This window comes from Ixodes scapularis, unplaced genomic scaffold (assembly GCF_016920785.2).
Source record: "Ixodes scapularis isolate PalLabHiFi unplaced genomic scaffold, ASM1692078v2 PGA_scaffold13__105_contigs__length_92229423, whole genome shotgun sequence".
Taxonomy (NCBI): domain Eukaryota; kingdom Metazoa; phylum Arthropoda; class Arachnida; order Ixodida; family Ixodidae; genus Ixodes; species Ixodes scapularis.
Genome location: NW_024609839.1, coordinates 88,184,234 through 88,199,289, shown reverse-complemented (window position 1 = coordinate 88,199,289; position 15,056 = coordinate 88,184,234). Strand labels below are relative to the sequence as shown.

At 47.4% G+C, this 15,056-nt stretch overlaps 1 protein-coding gene across 3 annotated transcripts in view; it reads left to right on the top strand.

Annotated features, from left to right (window-relative positions):
- The window catches only part of LOC8052388 (rho GTPase-activating protein 7), a 208,015-nt gene that overhangs the window by 179,830 nt on the left and 13,129 nt on the right, over window positions 1-15,056 (top strand). For all 3 annotated transcript variants that reach the window (XM_029979522.4, XM_042290021.1, XM_042290020.1), the window contains exons 5-9: window positions 268-655; window positions 6,431-6,676; window positions 8,255-8,393; window positions 12,652-12,890; window positions 14,246-14,557. In XM_029979522.4, the coding sequence (XP_029835382.4) occupies window positions 268-655; window positions 6,431-6,676; window positions 8,255-8,393; window positions 12,652-12,890; window positions 14,246-14,557 (1,324 nt within the window). The remainder of the gene's footprint in view (window positions 1-267; window positions 656-6,430; window positions 6,677-8,254; window positions 8,394-12,651; window positions 12,891-14,245; window positions 14,558-15,056) is intronic.

The following is a 15,056-nucleotide window of genomic DNA, read 5'->3' as shown; positions in this document are numbered from 1 at the left end:
CGTATCTCACAGAGATTAACAAGATTGTTGGACATCCTTCGTCGTCACGTGGCCAGCGTGGGGCACTGATTGAACACGAGCACTGCATTAGCGCTCGGCCGAAACTCGTGTCCAAGAAGAACACGAACGTCAGCCGAACGCAGCACTCGTGTCGATTTCGTGTGTGGCGTTGGCCTCTAGTAGGCCACCGCAGGTGACGTAGAAACTGCAGCACCGCAGCCTCGTGGTCCACGAGCCGTTGTCCGAACGGTCGATCCGTCCGCGCAGATGCAGCAGGACAGCGACGAAGAGGAAGGCCCCGCGCTCAGCTACAACTGGCAGTTCCACCGCAGCAGTCGGCGATGGTCCAGGGTGTCGCCTCCGCTTCCCGTGGTCGTGACGCCGACCAACGGCGCGGGCTGCCGGGCCGCGTCGGCCCAGGGCAGCGCCCAGGAGGCGTACAGTTCTCACGACAGCGTGTTCCTGGACGAGCCCCGGAGCAGCCCGGAGAGCCGACTGTCGACGAGCGACGAGCGAATCATCGGCCTGGGAGCTGACGAAGGGTCGCCGGGACACAAGCTTCGCCGCAGCGGCTCCGAGAGGATCCGCGACGCCATTCTGCGCAGGATGGACAGCTTTCGCGGCAACCGGAGGCGGAAGAAGAGGGGACCGGAAGGTGCGTCATGGCGGCCGCCGGAAGCGCTACGTCACGTGACACGCGCCCCGTGTGGGATTGGCTGGGCGAGGGGGGTGGCCTTAGCGTGAGCGATGATTAGATTACAAATTTACTTATTTAAATACCTTAAGGACCCCCTTGGGGGGTGGGGCAGAAAGGGTGAGAAACACAAAAAAACGCGATCTCATAAAAAAATATTTTGCTTGAAAAAAAAAAAAAAAACAACTCCATCACACCTAAAATTTGATTTCACGTAATCGCATTTTAAATTATGTTGAGTCATGAGTAGCTAGGATGTTTTGGAGGGAAATGTACCAATCGATGGCAGTACGTGAAAAAAAAAAATCCTAACTGAAATTTGACGGTTCGGTCATTTTTCATCGAAGTTACTCCCTGTACGGTGGTAACGGATGAAATTGGGATATGATCAATAGGAGCCGAAGGTATATATATATCGTAATTCGGATGAAATCGGATTTCTTTCCATTTTTCCATTCAAGAATAGCGCCTCATTTTTGTCCACCGCTTTGAGGGAAATGGGAAACCCAGGAGCATACAACTCGGTAATGTACGCAGTGTTACAAAGCTGGTAGAATATTCCGCCCATTTTGTCAGACTATCAACACTGAAGGAAGGAGCAACACTCAGTGGCGTCGGAACGGGGGGGATCGGGATCGGTGAAAACGATACTACCCATATTACAGTCTTGGGTAAGTTACTTTAAAAATGTAAATCGATACAGTTACAGTTATTTTCAGAAAAAAAGTGGCGAAGTTACCGTTACAGTTACCACAACAAACGAGTAACTCGTTACAGTTACAGTTACTTTTAAAAAGTAACGACGTTACTTTTAAGTTACTTTTCTAGAGCACAAAAAACATTTAGGAAACACTATAAAACACCCCTCACCAAGTTTTATTGCATAAAAAAAAATATGCTTTTTACTTTATATTGTAACCTAGCAGCAGTTACTTCTCAAAATTAGTGTGAAAGTTTTTCCTCGTTTGATGGCGACCACAAAACATGCCCAGTGCGGAGTAATGGCGCTAATCAAAATACGAAATATGCGCAATGCACTCTGCGTGTATTTTTGCTTCACAATTGATTCACCCAATTGAAAAGCGTTTGCACAGAAAAAAAAGAAAAACCGCAACATAGATAGTGCTTCAAGTTACTAAGATGTAAGTGTTCAGTCACAAAGTACAAGCGCGTGTGCAAAGATAACTAGATTTTTTTGTTATTAAATCTACACGTGGGCTATATTCAGGTCGTCACTCGCGAGAAAGAACGTCACAAGTTTGTGCAAAGCCAACCTGACATTCGAAATGTCGGAACAGACAATTTGGAAAGTGCAAGGAATAGCGAGATTGTACGCGTTCAATGATACATTATTCAAAAGAAACTTTGAAGCAATGACTAAAGTAACGTCGTTACTTTCATTGTTACCTCAGAAAAACCAATAAATCTACAGTTACATGTTACAGTTTGAAAAAGTAACTTGTTACTGTTACAAGTTACCAAAAAGTACCAAAATTCCAGTAACGCGTTACTACCCAAGGCTGCCCATATATTTAAAAAAAAAATGTAATGCAAACAATGCGAGGGAGGGGCAGAAAATCGCGCACAGTCTCCCCCCTCTTCCGAAGAGTTCTGACGCCCTTGGCAACATTATTCCCGGAGAGCTGAGGGATTCCGAATCTCCCACCAGCTTTGCAACGACAACAGTACAGCCCGCTTTTTTATCGATAGCGGGAAGCAACTACAGTTACCGAGATCAAACTCGGCGTCTTCGTCATTACCTCGGCTACCAGCTGATCACAGATGTCTTTTTAGTGGGAAAGCATTAACTGTCCCAGGAGCAAACCGGCGTTATTAGCTTTTGAAGGGACGCCAAACGCCCCCTAAATTCCCCTTCCCCAATGGACCGAAGCCTGTCGTCTGTAGCAACAAATTGATGGATAAACTCCCATTAGCTGGCGCACGTCACAGTTCCAAGGAACGCCACCCCACGAGGAAGCCCTCTCCATGGCGCAGCGGCCCGGCCGCCGGTAAGAGGGAGAGGGTGGCCGGGCTCCGCTGAGGTCGCCCAGCTGGGCCCAGCACGGTGCGCAGCTTGTAGCAATACGCTACGTATCATTCCGACACGTTAGCAGTTTTAAGTGTCTCTAATTTTTTGATGCGTCACTGTAGGCAAGTTAACATTTCTCCTGAGAGCTCCGCGAACGTTCGTTGAAACGTGGCTCCCAGACGTCTTCGTCTTCCTAACAATAAAAAATAAAAGAGGACGTGCGAAGGAATGAATAATTGAGGAACGAACGATCCGCAGATGCCTTCGGATTCTCGTATGCATGGCTTGCACCTGACGTCATCGCACCGTGCTGGTGGTCATTCGCGCTTGTCTTGCCGAGAAAAACAAATCTGATGGTGCGAAATGTGGGCAGCGCAAGGTGGGCGCTCAGCGGGCATGCCACCAGAATGGCGGCCCGCTGATGTGACGTCGATCCAAACCGTGTATTGTGTGAACCCTGAGGCGGAAGCTGCGGCATTCCTGGACACGTGCTATTAGCCCCAGCTGCTCCGGCGGGCTGGTCCGTACACTCCGGCAAAAGCCCGAAGAGCTGAGTGATGTGCTTTGCCTGGTCATTAACCTCCTGAGGGTCGTTAGGGTCTCCAAATGGCACGCCTTTTCTTCATTTTTTTTTTTACTTAATCCTCCTTCCTCTTTCTTTTTTTTTCGCTGCTTCTTATCGAATCACGCCTTAGGAGTGGTGGCCCGTTTTTCCCCCTCTTTTTTATTTATGCTCATTTACGCGATTGTTTTAGCGAGGCAACTATTCCCTGTTTCGGACCTTGCGGTGGACCGCAGCGGGCGCTACGAGGCTCTCGGAGCCTATCCAATGCCGCGTATCACCCACGTGACCCTCGGGATGGGCACTGCGGGTACGCGAGGGGCACGTGGTCACGTGATACGTTCACAGCGTTTGATTGGCTGAGATGGACTCGTAGCGTCCGCTCCGGTCCGTGTCTTTTTTTGGCAACTTTTTTTTTTCATTTTCGCTCCCTCCCTCGGGGTCTTGGTGCTTTATTTTTAAGTGGGTCACTTCCGGATTTTTCGTACTTTTTCTTTTTCTTCTGTTAGGTCGTTTGTTTAGGAGACGAACGTTTGGATCACGCGCGCCGCAAAGTGGATTGCTTCCTAGGGAAATGTCGGGCCGGAACGACAGGGCGTCGTCTTCGTCCGAAAACTCTCGCGAAATCTACTTTTTTCGTCCCGTTTTCTATCTCTGTTTTTTTGTTTTGTCGTTCCTCACCCACTTTCTCCCGTACGCGTTCAGTGAGGTGCCGAATCTCCCTTAATTGCGCGTTGTTTGCGTTTTCCTTTCATTATTGCGTTTCAGCTTTTATGTGCTCTTTGAGTACGTACGAGGCGCGACATAGCTTAACGCGCTGCGCGAGCGATCGGCGGCGGAATTTTCTTCTGGTTTTCGCAAAATGTAGCAAGGTGGGAAAGTGTGGCACTAAAGGTTCGAACACGCGTTTTTTCGAAACTCGGGGTATCAGTTGCTGCAAGTAAGTTGCGTGTGTGGGTTTGTTAGTCACTACTCGTGTCGTCGAAAATAATCACTCGAAATCTACACGTACAGCCCCCCCCCCCCCCCCCGTTTTTTTGTTGTTTTTTTTTTTGTTTACACAAATGTCGACACGACACTGATTGCCGCCGTCGCTCATAGATGGCAGTAGCTGTCGAGAGCGTTGTGTTTGCTGGTTTTCTGCTTGCCGCCGTCGCTCGTAGATCACGGCAACCTTTCCAGCCTCGGCAACCAGACAACTGGTTGCTGCGAGCGGCGATGTGCGCAGTAGCGCGAATGGTTCCGCAGCCGCCGCGAAGCCGCTATCGCCTAAACTTTCACCCGTTGCACTGCGTCCAGCGCGTCGATTCCCTTGCGAAAGAAGAGCAGAACGCTCGCCTGGAAAGCCACCGCCGAGAGCAGAAGCTACAGCTCCGCTGCTCTTCCTTCTTCACCAAAACAAAAAAAAAAGTGTTTTTTTTTTTTTTTTTTTTTAGCGCGCGTTGCACAATTTACGTGCCGCGTTTTGGCACCCGATGTTTGCACGTCGGCGTCGCCGCGGCATCCAGGCGCGCGTTCTCTTTTTCGTTTAATTTTCAGTTTCTAAATCAACAAAAAAAAAAAACCGCAAAAAAAAAATCGCGCGTACGCGCGACGACGGCGCTGAAGTAGGGTACGGGTTCTCGCCAATGATACACGACCAAAGGTCGTGTATCATTGTCTGTCAGTGCTTCCGTCCAACACTGGCAATGCAACTCGTTCAACGTCTAATTTCAAAATTTAAAAAAAAAAAAGGAGGATCAGCGGAGCTGTACTCGATACACTGCCGCAACGCGCCCGTTTCCCGTTTCTTCTCGTCCGACACGCCGCCAATCGTGGATACGTCTCCGGCGAAATAGAGTCCCATGAAGCGCACTTGACGCCAAACGGGTATTCCACAAACTCCCTCCGGATCCTCGCCGTCGCGTCGGGAACTGTTCAGCCGGCGTGGAGTGCAGTCGTCGCCGGGCCTCGCGCTTGTGCTTGGCCTCCGTGGCACGATCGTCGTCCGTGGCGTTAGCCCGCCGGCGCCCTTTACATCGCTGGTTCTGTTCTCGGCGGACGCTTTTCAGGCGAGCGATGTGCTCTTCTTTGGCTAGGGAATCTGAAGCGTTCGACGCAGTGGAAGTCGAGGCGACAGCGGCTCTACGGCGGTTGCGGCCCCATTCGCGCTGCTGCGTACGTCGCCGCTCCCCAGTCTTCTTTCCCCCGAAAGGGCGCGCGGCCGACCGATCCTAAATACAAACCGAAACTGATAAGAGCGTAGGAAACAGCGCGCAAAACAGACGAGGACGAAGAAACACATGTGACAAGCGCTGCGTTCGTTACGTGTGCTTCTTCTTGGTCGTCGTCTGTTTTTCGCGCTGTTTCCTACGATGAATTACCACCAACGCGCCCAGCTAACCATCCTTCTACGATAGCTGGAAAGGTAGCCGCCACCTACGAGCAACGTCAAGCAGGTTAATATTTTTTAATGAGCCATCCGCAAACTGTCGCCACAAAGCGACGTAAACGAGGGAAAAGAAAGGCCCGGGGAGTCCAGGTGAAACAACAGTCGTCCTCCACTGCGCCTCTAGAAAGGGCGACCCCACGCCGGTAGCATGCAGCTGCATGGGCACCAGTGCGGTCATTTGTCGTGCGTCGCGCTTTCCTCTAAAAAAAATAATTTTTTTTTTTATTTTTGACTCGCTTTGTTGGTTATAAATTTTGTTTGCATTGACAGAAGCAAGACATAGCGTCTTAGAATGGGTGCTTGGGCGAGTTGGATATTCATACTGTGGGAGAAGCGCAAAAGTAAACTCACTCACACTGAGTTTACTTTTGCGCTTCTCCTACGATAAGACATAGCGAGAAAAGGCTCACAATGAACTAATAGTATAATTAGTTGGTACTTTACAAGGGCAGAAAGCTAGATAACGCAGGGTGCTGTGTTATGTCTTGTCTTTTTGTTATGTACCGGCGCCACCGGCAGGTGGACTAAGCAGCCGATGCCGCGAGCCTCGTGACAATCGCGTGCTAGTGAGAGCTCGGGCACTTGTTCCTGGACCGAGAACCGCGATGGACGCACCGTCCACACTCTAAAGCTGACAGTAAAGCTTGTATTTATCACTTTTGCAAGCATGTGTCTAAAAATCCAGTGGTGATCTGCACGCATTCACCTACGCAGGCGCGGAAACCGCGGAAGGATTTGGCGGCGCCAGTGCGGCACCGTGGTCCAATCACCTGGGTCCCGAGAATCACGCCCTGAGCGACTCTGAGTGCTCGCCCCAGCTGGCCCACAGGAGGAAGGCCGGTAGCTTCAAGGGCAAGCACCGCAACCAGCAGCCGCAGTCCAGGTGGCTCTCTGCCAACTCGGAACATGGCAGGAACAGTGTTTACGACAACGTGCCTGCAGCTGACTCAGCAAATCAGGGTGAGCACTGTGTTTCAATTCAGCCAAAATTGCCATTTCTGGTTCTCAAAGGTTTTTGTTTGGACAAAATCTCCGTTCGACCAACGTTTCAGTTCGACCAAAGTTTCAGTTGGGCCAAAGTATTAGTTTGACAGGTTTCAGTTTGGCCAAAATTTTGGGGGGGAAAAATCTCTGTTCAGCTAAAGGTTTTCTTCTAGTTCTTCGACTCCCTGCTTGACCTGCACATTTTGTGACATGTGACGTCACAACACTATACAGTGCAGGTGAATTTGAGTGTTTGTGGTGCGTTCACCTTAATTTTCCTTTTTCTCAATGGGCATTTTGAATTTAGAGAATATGGATAGCACACTAGAAAGAGTAAAGCCTAGGTCTTCCAAAATTACAGTTAGTTTGGGTAGCTAAAGAAAACTGCTGGAGCTCCCCTTTAAACCGAAGCGAAATTCCAGCGCTCATTTTGTAGCTTAAATGTGCGGCATGTTGCACCATAACCTCAAAAACACCAGTTTTTTGTTGAAAGGCACAATAAAATTAATTTAAAGCTAATTAAACAATCTTTATATGTGAACCTCGGTGGATGCCTATGCAGCTTAGTTGGAAGGAAATCCAGCAATGTTAGGAATCTTGCTACGTGTCATGACGCAGCAGGAACCGCTATGTAGCTGCACTAAACATTGGAGCAGCGCCGCTCATTGGAAGTACGCTCAACTGTTTTAAGCTCTCTCGGCCTGAACGCGATTGTGGATCCTTTGCCCCTTTGTGAAGGAACCCAACGAGATGCCATGATGGACTCCCGGGAAAGTCGCCGAGTTGTACCTGTGATTTTGCTGTACGGTTCCAAGCCGTTCTGCACTTTTTAATGTCGAGATGGCGCCACGCTGCTGAGAGCTGAGAACTGTGGTAACAACTTGGTCAACAGCGATATGCCGATCCACTAGTTTCTGAACGATAAGAAACTTCGTGCCCTGCGGATCCGACTCGCACGTCCGTCGTGTCAGACGTGGGTTTCGACGCCTGCTGCTCGCTTGTGTGCCAATCACTTTCGTGATGAGGACTGCGAGCACAGTCCCAAAATAATGAAGTGCTTGGGTCTGCCGGCTAAAAAGATACGACTAAAACGGGGAGTTGTGTCTTTTTTTTTCTCCAAGAAGAGAAAAACTGACCAGCTCACACGTGAAACGTTCGCACGACTGATCTCACACGTAAGACGCCCGTCGCCTCACGGGTACTTCGAACGGCTCGGTTATAACGCGTTGACGCCATCAGAATGCTAACAACGCCACCAATTGCAAAGCTCATAACCATGCCAGCCTTGCTACGTCACGAATGCAGGGAATCTTCTTTCTCTTTTTTTTGCGCCAGATATCCCATGACGCATCGCGCTCTCCATTCGCTTCTCTTCGCTTGCTCAGGTGCACCGTTTGGAATGGAAAATATAGCCATTTGTTAACAAATACAAACATGCAATTATCATTTACGGTTATTATGCGTCATGCTTGACTCATTTCCAAACGAAATTTGTATATTTCAATTTTCGTTTCCTTACCCCTTTAATCTGGGTGTTCTCAACTTTGTCTACAGGAGTCTGTCAGCAGTTGGGCGACAATGGCAGTGTGGGCTCCGGCTCACTTGGACGGGGTCAAGAAGAGAATGAAAAGCCAGTCTACAGCACCGAACGACGAGATTCCGGTGTGGGCTCCTCGCTCACAAGGGCTGGCAAGTGAGTTGGTGCCTTGATCCTGCTCTTCTTTTCGGTTTTCCTGAATCCTGAGTAGGGTTTGCTCTCTTCTTTTGTGGACCTGGATTGTCTTCATCTGGTCCCACTCGTTGAAATTATATGGGCTGCAAACACCTGCTGATTACAGGAGCGACCTCCGTGTCTCGGCGGCTGGCTTGCTCACTCTCAGTCTTAGAATATCTGTTGTATTGTGGAACTCCTCTAGTGTCAATCTGGGCTCTCTAACCTGAGCTTGTGTCTAGGTGTCAGGTTTGAACTTTTGCAGTAAAATAATGCACTTGATTTCTTGGACAAGAGTATATATACAGTAAAACTTCGCCAATTCGGATCTCATGGGACCAGCAAAAATGTCCGAATTATCGGAAATATCGAAAGGACAAAGAAAACTGCGCGAAAATGTTTCCCTGTGACATACCTTTATTTTGAGAAGAAATCTGTTATTGCCGCCTGCTTCCTGGACGACATTTGGGCTTGCGCCACCTGCCAAATTTGCCCGAATTAACCATAGTGAGCCACGTTCCCTCCGAATTAATGAGTGTTTCGTGCCATTGACTATTACACGCGTTTGACGGGACCGGATCGGCAGTTCAAATTATCCGAATTTCCGAATTAGCGGGGGTTGAATTAACGAGATTTTACTGTATTCCTGTTTTTGTGTTGCATTAATCTTTCCCAATCGTTTTTTACGAGGTTTAAACTATGTGCTATGGGCAGTGTTGGGAAGTAAATACATTGTACTTAAAGTACTACTTTAAGTAGGTTTAGAAAATGTGTACTTGAAGTACATTCTCTGAGTATGTACTTGCACTTTACTTAAAGGGATACTTCAACGAAATTTGAAATATTCCCGTCGCGTTCAAAAATAGGTTGAATATGATCCACAATATCCGTAAATGACAATCGCACATTTGTATTTTGAGCCTGGTGGCTGTATTTTTCGTTATAAACGGCCCACTCTGGCAAGTGCTCGGATAACAGCCAGCGGAGAGTTCGTGACATCCTGCACAATCATAACGTAAATTGTCTCGGGACGAGCAAAGCTACGGCGAGGCTGACATCCAGAGGATGGCCCAGTCGTTCCAGCCACCGAAGCGGCTGCTTTTGTACGAATTTGGAGTGACGGGTTAATCTTTTGTAATCTTGTAGGGGGACAATAGCGACTTCTGCGACACACAAAAGGCATTCTCGGGAAGAGGGGAGTTCCTCCTGCCCCTCTTCTCTCGTCGTGGCCGGAGGCGAGACAACCTCCGTCACTAGCTGTCAAGGTTCCTAGACGGGCATTACAAACGAGGCGTTAGCGACATCCACCAGGTGCTCTTTGCTGATCGTTTAATTTGTTATAAAATTCCTTTTCGTGACTTTTTTAACAAGATATTGGTATGTTCGATGTGATGCTGCTCCTTTGAACACATATAGACCAAAAAATGAGCGCCGAAATTTCGTTGTAATATCCCTTTAAAGCATTTTTTTCTGCTACTTTTGGAGGAAAGTACACCTCACGACTTCATATTCACATTCCCAAAATTTGAAAAAAAAAAAAGCCTTATTGTCATGTGAAAACGGGCTATTGTCTTTCGAGACGTCGTCTGATCATTTTTCCGAGTAAAGTAATGGCAGCTATAAGACCGACACAAATAAGTGCCTTATAAGTTGATTTGGTTAAATAGTTTGTCAGTGAGAGTAAAACAAATATTCTGTGGCAACTTCACTTTAACCAATAATTTTCTGGCGTTTCGGAAAATTGCTGATGCACCCCCATTACCCTTAAAACAATGCATACCAATCTGGAAAAAAAAAATGCTGTATAAGGGAATTAAATGGCATCATGAAAGACCATGTTAAACAGTACTTGTACTTTACTTGGAAAGTACATTGTATTTATAGTAGGTACTTTATTTCAAGTACATAGTGCCTGGTGTGCTTACTACTTGAAGTAAAGGAGTAAGTACACCAGGCACTGTGTACCTCTCATCTAATTTGTATTTTACTTTAAAGGAAAACTGAGGCAGTTCTGTATTTGAGTAAAAACACCTAAATCATCTTCATTTGGCCTCCAGGATCACAAATACTATCGAGATTATTTTTCAGTTTGGTGCATACCTGGAGGCTAGAGAAAATCATTTTCAAAGTACTGCTGAAGCCCCTCCTTCCCGGAGTGTTACGTCATAAAAGGAATTTTCAGAATCTCCGCTCTTGCGCAGTTTCAGCGCCTATCAAAGCTATGCATGCACTATTTTAAAAAAGGTCAGAAGACGTCACGACTGGTGTCAGTGAGGGGGAATATACATGGCAAGCTTGCAATTGCACGCGCTGCCCACGTTAGTGACATGCGCTTGGCGGCCGAAAGATCCTTTCATGACGTTATAACTGGTCGGAGGTTTTTCGTGTTTTCTCGCGTAACGTCTATGGGGAAAATGAACGTGATAATCAAATTCATGGGATAAAAATACTCTAAAGTTCACCTCTAACTTGGTATTTTCAAGAACCTCTTCAACTTTCCTTTAAGTACTTTTTAGATGTACTTTACCTATCACTGGCTATGGGGTACTTTAGGGCAAGCAGCTGTGGTGGCATTTGATCACCCAGCCATGAATTTGAATCAATGCTTTTATCTTGTGCTGTGTCAGTGTGCATTCCGAGATCCAAGTTCCTGACCAATGTTCCACATTTTGTGTAAATTAAGTCCAGATATATTATCAAAAACTGTGGGAATTAATTATGTAGCACCCAGCTTATCTAGGAGCTTGATTTCATTTGCCACCTCACAAACTAGTTTAGTTCGACATAGTGTGACTTTTCATCTCCTAGACTTTGGTAAACCATGAATTGATTGCTTGCTTGAAGTCAAGATTGATTGATTGTCTGGCGGACTAATTGATATGTAAGCCAAGAACTCGTTTAATTAATAAATTTCTTTATTAGTCGATCGCTTATGATACATTGATTGAAATGTACACCAACTCATCTTTACATACAAACCGGAGCGTGCCTAGCGGCATTCCACCGGTAATGCACATGCTGATGGGATGTGGGCAAGAAGCGTGCCGTCGCCCATAAACAAACCATTGGAATGCGATGTTGTTGGCGTCAATGTGAGTCCCTGTACTCTTTTTCCCATTGGAATTGTTGTTTTGACGTCTTCCTAACAAAGTCTGACTGCTTGAGCGGCCTCAGCGAAATTCATGAGGCTCGTTACAGTGCAAAACTTTCCGTGAATGATGTGACGTGCGACAATTCATTCCGCTTGAACGTTGCAGAACGAACTCTAAAGCCTGATTCACGTGATGAGATTCTGCTCATTATGTTCAGTTGTGACGTTGCTCGGGCTACAAAAGAAGCGTGGAGGGTAGCTGCGATGCTTGGCATCGATGCTGAAAATCGCAAGCAGGTTTGTACTATGTGGATCAGGCATAACAAGTTGGTGATGGCCACCGGTAGCAAGGATAAACATACCCTTGTACCCACCCTTTACATCGAACCTGCTTACCTCAAACATCCTTCAAATTTAAAAGTCTTTAGAGACCTGCACTTACTTCTTATTGCAATTACTGCGTCAACATGTGTTTGAATGTGCAGGCGACAGTTTGAACATGAAGACTCACTGAACCTGGTCCGCTGGTGGTCCAGACTTTTTTGGTGGCTTTCCGGCGTTCATTTTAGAACAAAACAGATAAATCGGATGACCGCAAGTCTCCATGAGTTTAACCCAAAATTCCTCCCGCACAAGCAATCATGATCCCACGGCGTCTGGTTTTTGCTTTTCACGGCACCTGTCCGCGTTCTCGGACGAACCGGGCAGGCAGAAAACACGTGAAAACTTATCTTGACACCCCTCCCGGCTCTTGGTGCAGCCCCAGTCATGGCATTTTGACGAAAAGTCAAGGTTTTATTCTGGTAAATTTCTTTCAAAACAACACTGCAATGCTGGTGGTGTTGCAAAACTTCTGCCCACATGCCAGACCGGAAGTGCGCCCGAAGCACCACCACCTCGACATGGCGTAACAGGGTTGAATTGGTGTATAGGTCTGTGACTTGTTTATTTATTAGTAAATTATTCAGTTGACATCGTGATTGACTGATTAGTAGATCTACTTATATGAAAAATGCAATTGAATTCAACTATTGTCTGATTGACTAGGTAGTTTAAAATTTGAACCATTTATGGATTGGTTAACTGACAAGATTCTTGCATTCGATGCCGTCAACTGAGTGCAGTGCTTTTTTGTTTCCCAATCCCCAGTGGCAGCCCGTGCAACCAGGGTTCCTCCTGGCACTGTTTTTCCTCCTCGCCCGAACAACTGACGTGCCTGTCGGCTTTGCGCTACGAGCACCTGTCAGCCTCTCAGCTGCTGGTGCTGAAGAAGCTGGCACTGCTCCACTTGACAGCACTCATGGAGCGCTTCTCGCCACCTTACCGGTCGGGCTGGGGCTGGGCGGTGCCAAAATTCATCCGCCGCATGCGAGCACCGGACTACAAAGGTGCGTGCTTCCTCGGAACACTCCTCGCAAGGATGCAGTCATTGCCTACCTATCCGTTATGCACAAATCCTGATTTCTGTTCAGAGGCTTGCATACACAGTGAGACACTGTTAGCAGGAACAAGCGTTTCCAGATTTTGCTAGTTTTGTTTTAAAACTGAACAGCTGCCATAAAAGTTACTCGTACGCCGGGAAACATTGCGATTAAAATTTCTGTTCGCAATGACCGAATATGAAACTGGAACGAATAGTAAGACTTACTTAGATCAACCCTATTATGTGTCTAGCCGGAATGATCATAGTCTTAAAATTGAGAGAGTACCGTGCTAGGACAAGCATGTTTGGCAATTCTTTTGTTTGAACGATTGCACAATGGAATCTACTCACGGAAGAACAATTCTGCTGTTTGAATAAAGATGTGTTTTCTCATCTCTGTGAACCCCTCTGCTCTAATGCCCAGGGGCACTGCGGGGTAATTATTCAATGAAGAATAAAGAAAAGCCCTCATTCAGGGCAGTAGCCTATGTGCTAATGCTTGGTGCTTATCAGTACTTTGTCCAAAAAAAATTGCAGAGAAGCACCGATGTCGTGTTTGCGCTAAAAATGTTGTGCAGTACATTCTCTGTGCTGGCTAACACTTTACTGGGGGGAATAGTAGACACTTGCCTTGCCTGCAGGAGACAGAGTTATTATAGAAGCGCTTCAACAAGAGGTGGCGCTAGCTCCTGCCACAGTCCTTAAAAAACTATGCTTACTGGTCTTGAAACTTTGGTAGTTTTCAGCCAAGTAAATGTTTTTCACCACATACTGAAAACTTTTCATAATTTTTTGTAAAGCAGGTGTACCACCTTTTACTTGGCATTTCATCTATTTCGAGCTAACATGTAAGCTATTCCTCTTGAATTACAGTGCACTGTGTTAAGCCAGTTGTTTTATGAAGTGCAGGAAGCAGATGCCAGAACACTCTGATACAAAGCTTCTCCGTCAGATGATGAGCTCTCATCCTCTGAATTCAATTCTGAGAAGCATTAAAAGTCTAAGTTAAAAGAGCCAGCACTCCGACTGCCACTACCGCCAGAGCACACACTTACGCGAAGTGACCATCTCGCACGTCTCAGTTGCATGGAGCATCTACTTTTGAAACTATGAAAGGCTCCAGCAGAATGGAACACAGTGCAAATACAAGGTTTATAGTTCACCAAGGACATAACGAATATTGACACTGCCAGAGAGCGTGAGGTTTTGCGTTTAGGCAGAAACTTTCGAACACATCGTCACGGCTGTACGAAAACGGCAACGACCGTCACATGGCTAAAGATGCGACGTTTGACAATCCTCCCAAACCTCTTTCTGCAGACAAGACCGTGTTCGGAGTGCCGCTGAGCGTGTCGCTCCAGCGGACGGGCCACGCACTGCCACCGTCAATCCAAAGTGCGATGGACTTCCTGCGAAAGAGCGCGCCGGAGGCCACGGGCCTCTTCCGCAAGTCCGGGGTGCGCTCCCGCATCCAGAAGCTGCGCTCACTGCACGAGACGCCTGGCGCAACGATCGCGTACGAGCAGCAGCAGGCGTACGACGTGGCGGACCTCCTCAAGCAGTATTTCAGGGAACTGCCGGACGGCCTGCTCACGGCCAAGCTGTCCGACACCTTCCTCTGCATCTTTCAACGTAAGCAGTCGCCAGAAATCGCAAGATCCGGGCTAATACGCGCGGTGACTTGTTTTACCGCACATTTTTTTTTATTTGGAGGTTGTCACTCGAAGCCGAGATTCGGTTTACTTCATTTCGCTGTGACTTTGCAAAAGAGTGAATGCGACGGCCCCTTTGAAAAGGAAGGAAGTGGGGTGAGGATGATCGTCTCCCCCCCCCCCCCCCCCCCCCCCCATGCCACCTAGACATTTGGAACATTTTGTGCGGAGAGAAATGGAGGGAGCGGAGGAAACGAGAGCGTGTGGCATCATCGGAGGACCGAGCTCATGCAGCATTTTGTCATGGGCGGGCCGCGTCCAAATTAAAATCCTGGCAACGTGCCTGGCCATAGCAGTTGCTGTTTGCCAAGTTGTGCTGGAGTGGAGTATGTAGTAATGCCACGATGGCTACTTTTACAAACTTGAGTTGTCCCAAAATCTTTCTATACTATCGTTCATTCATAATCAGAATAACAACG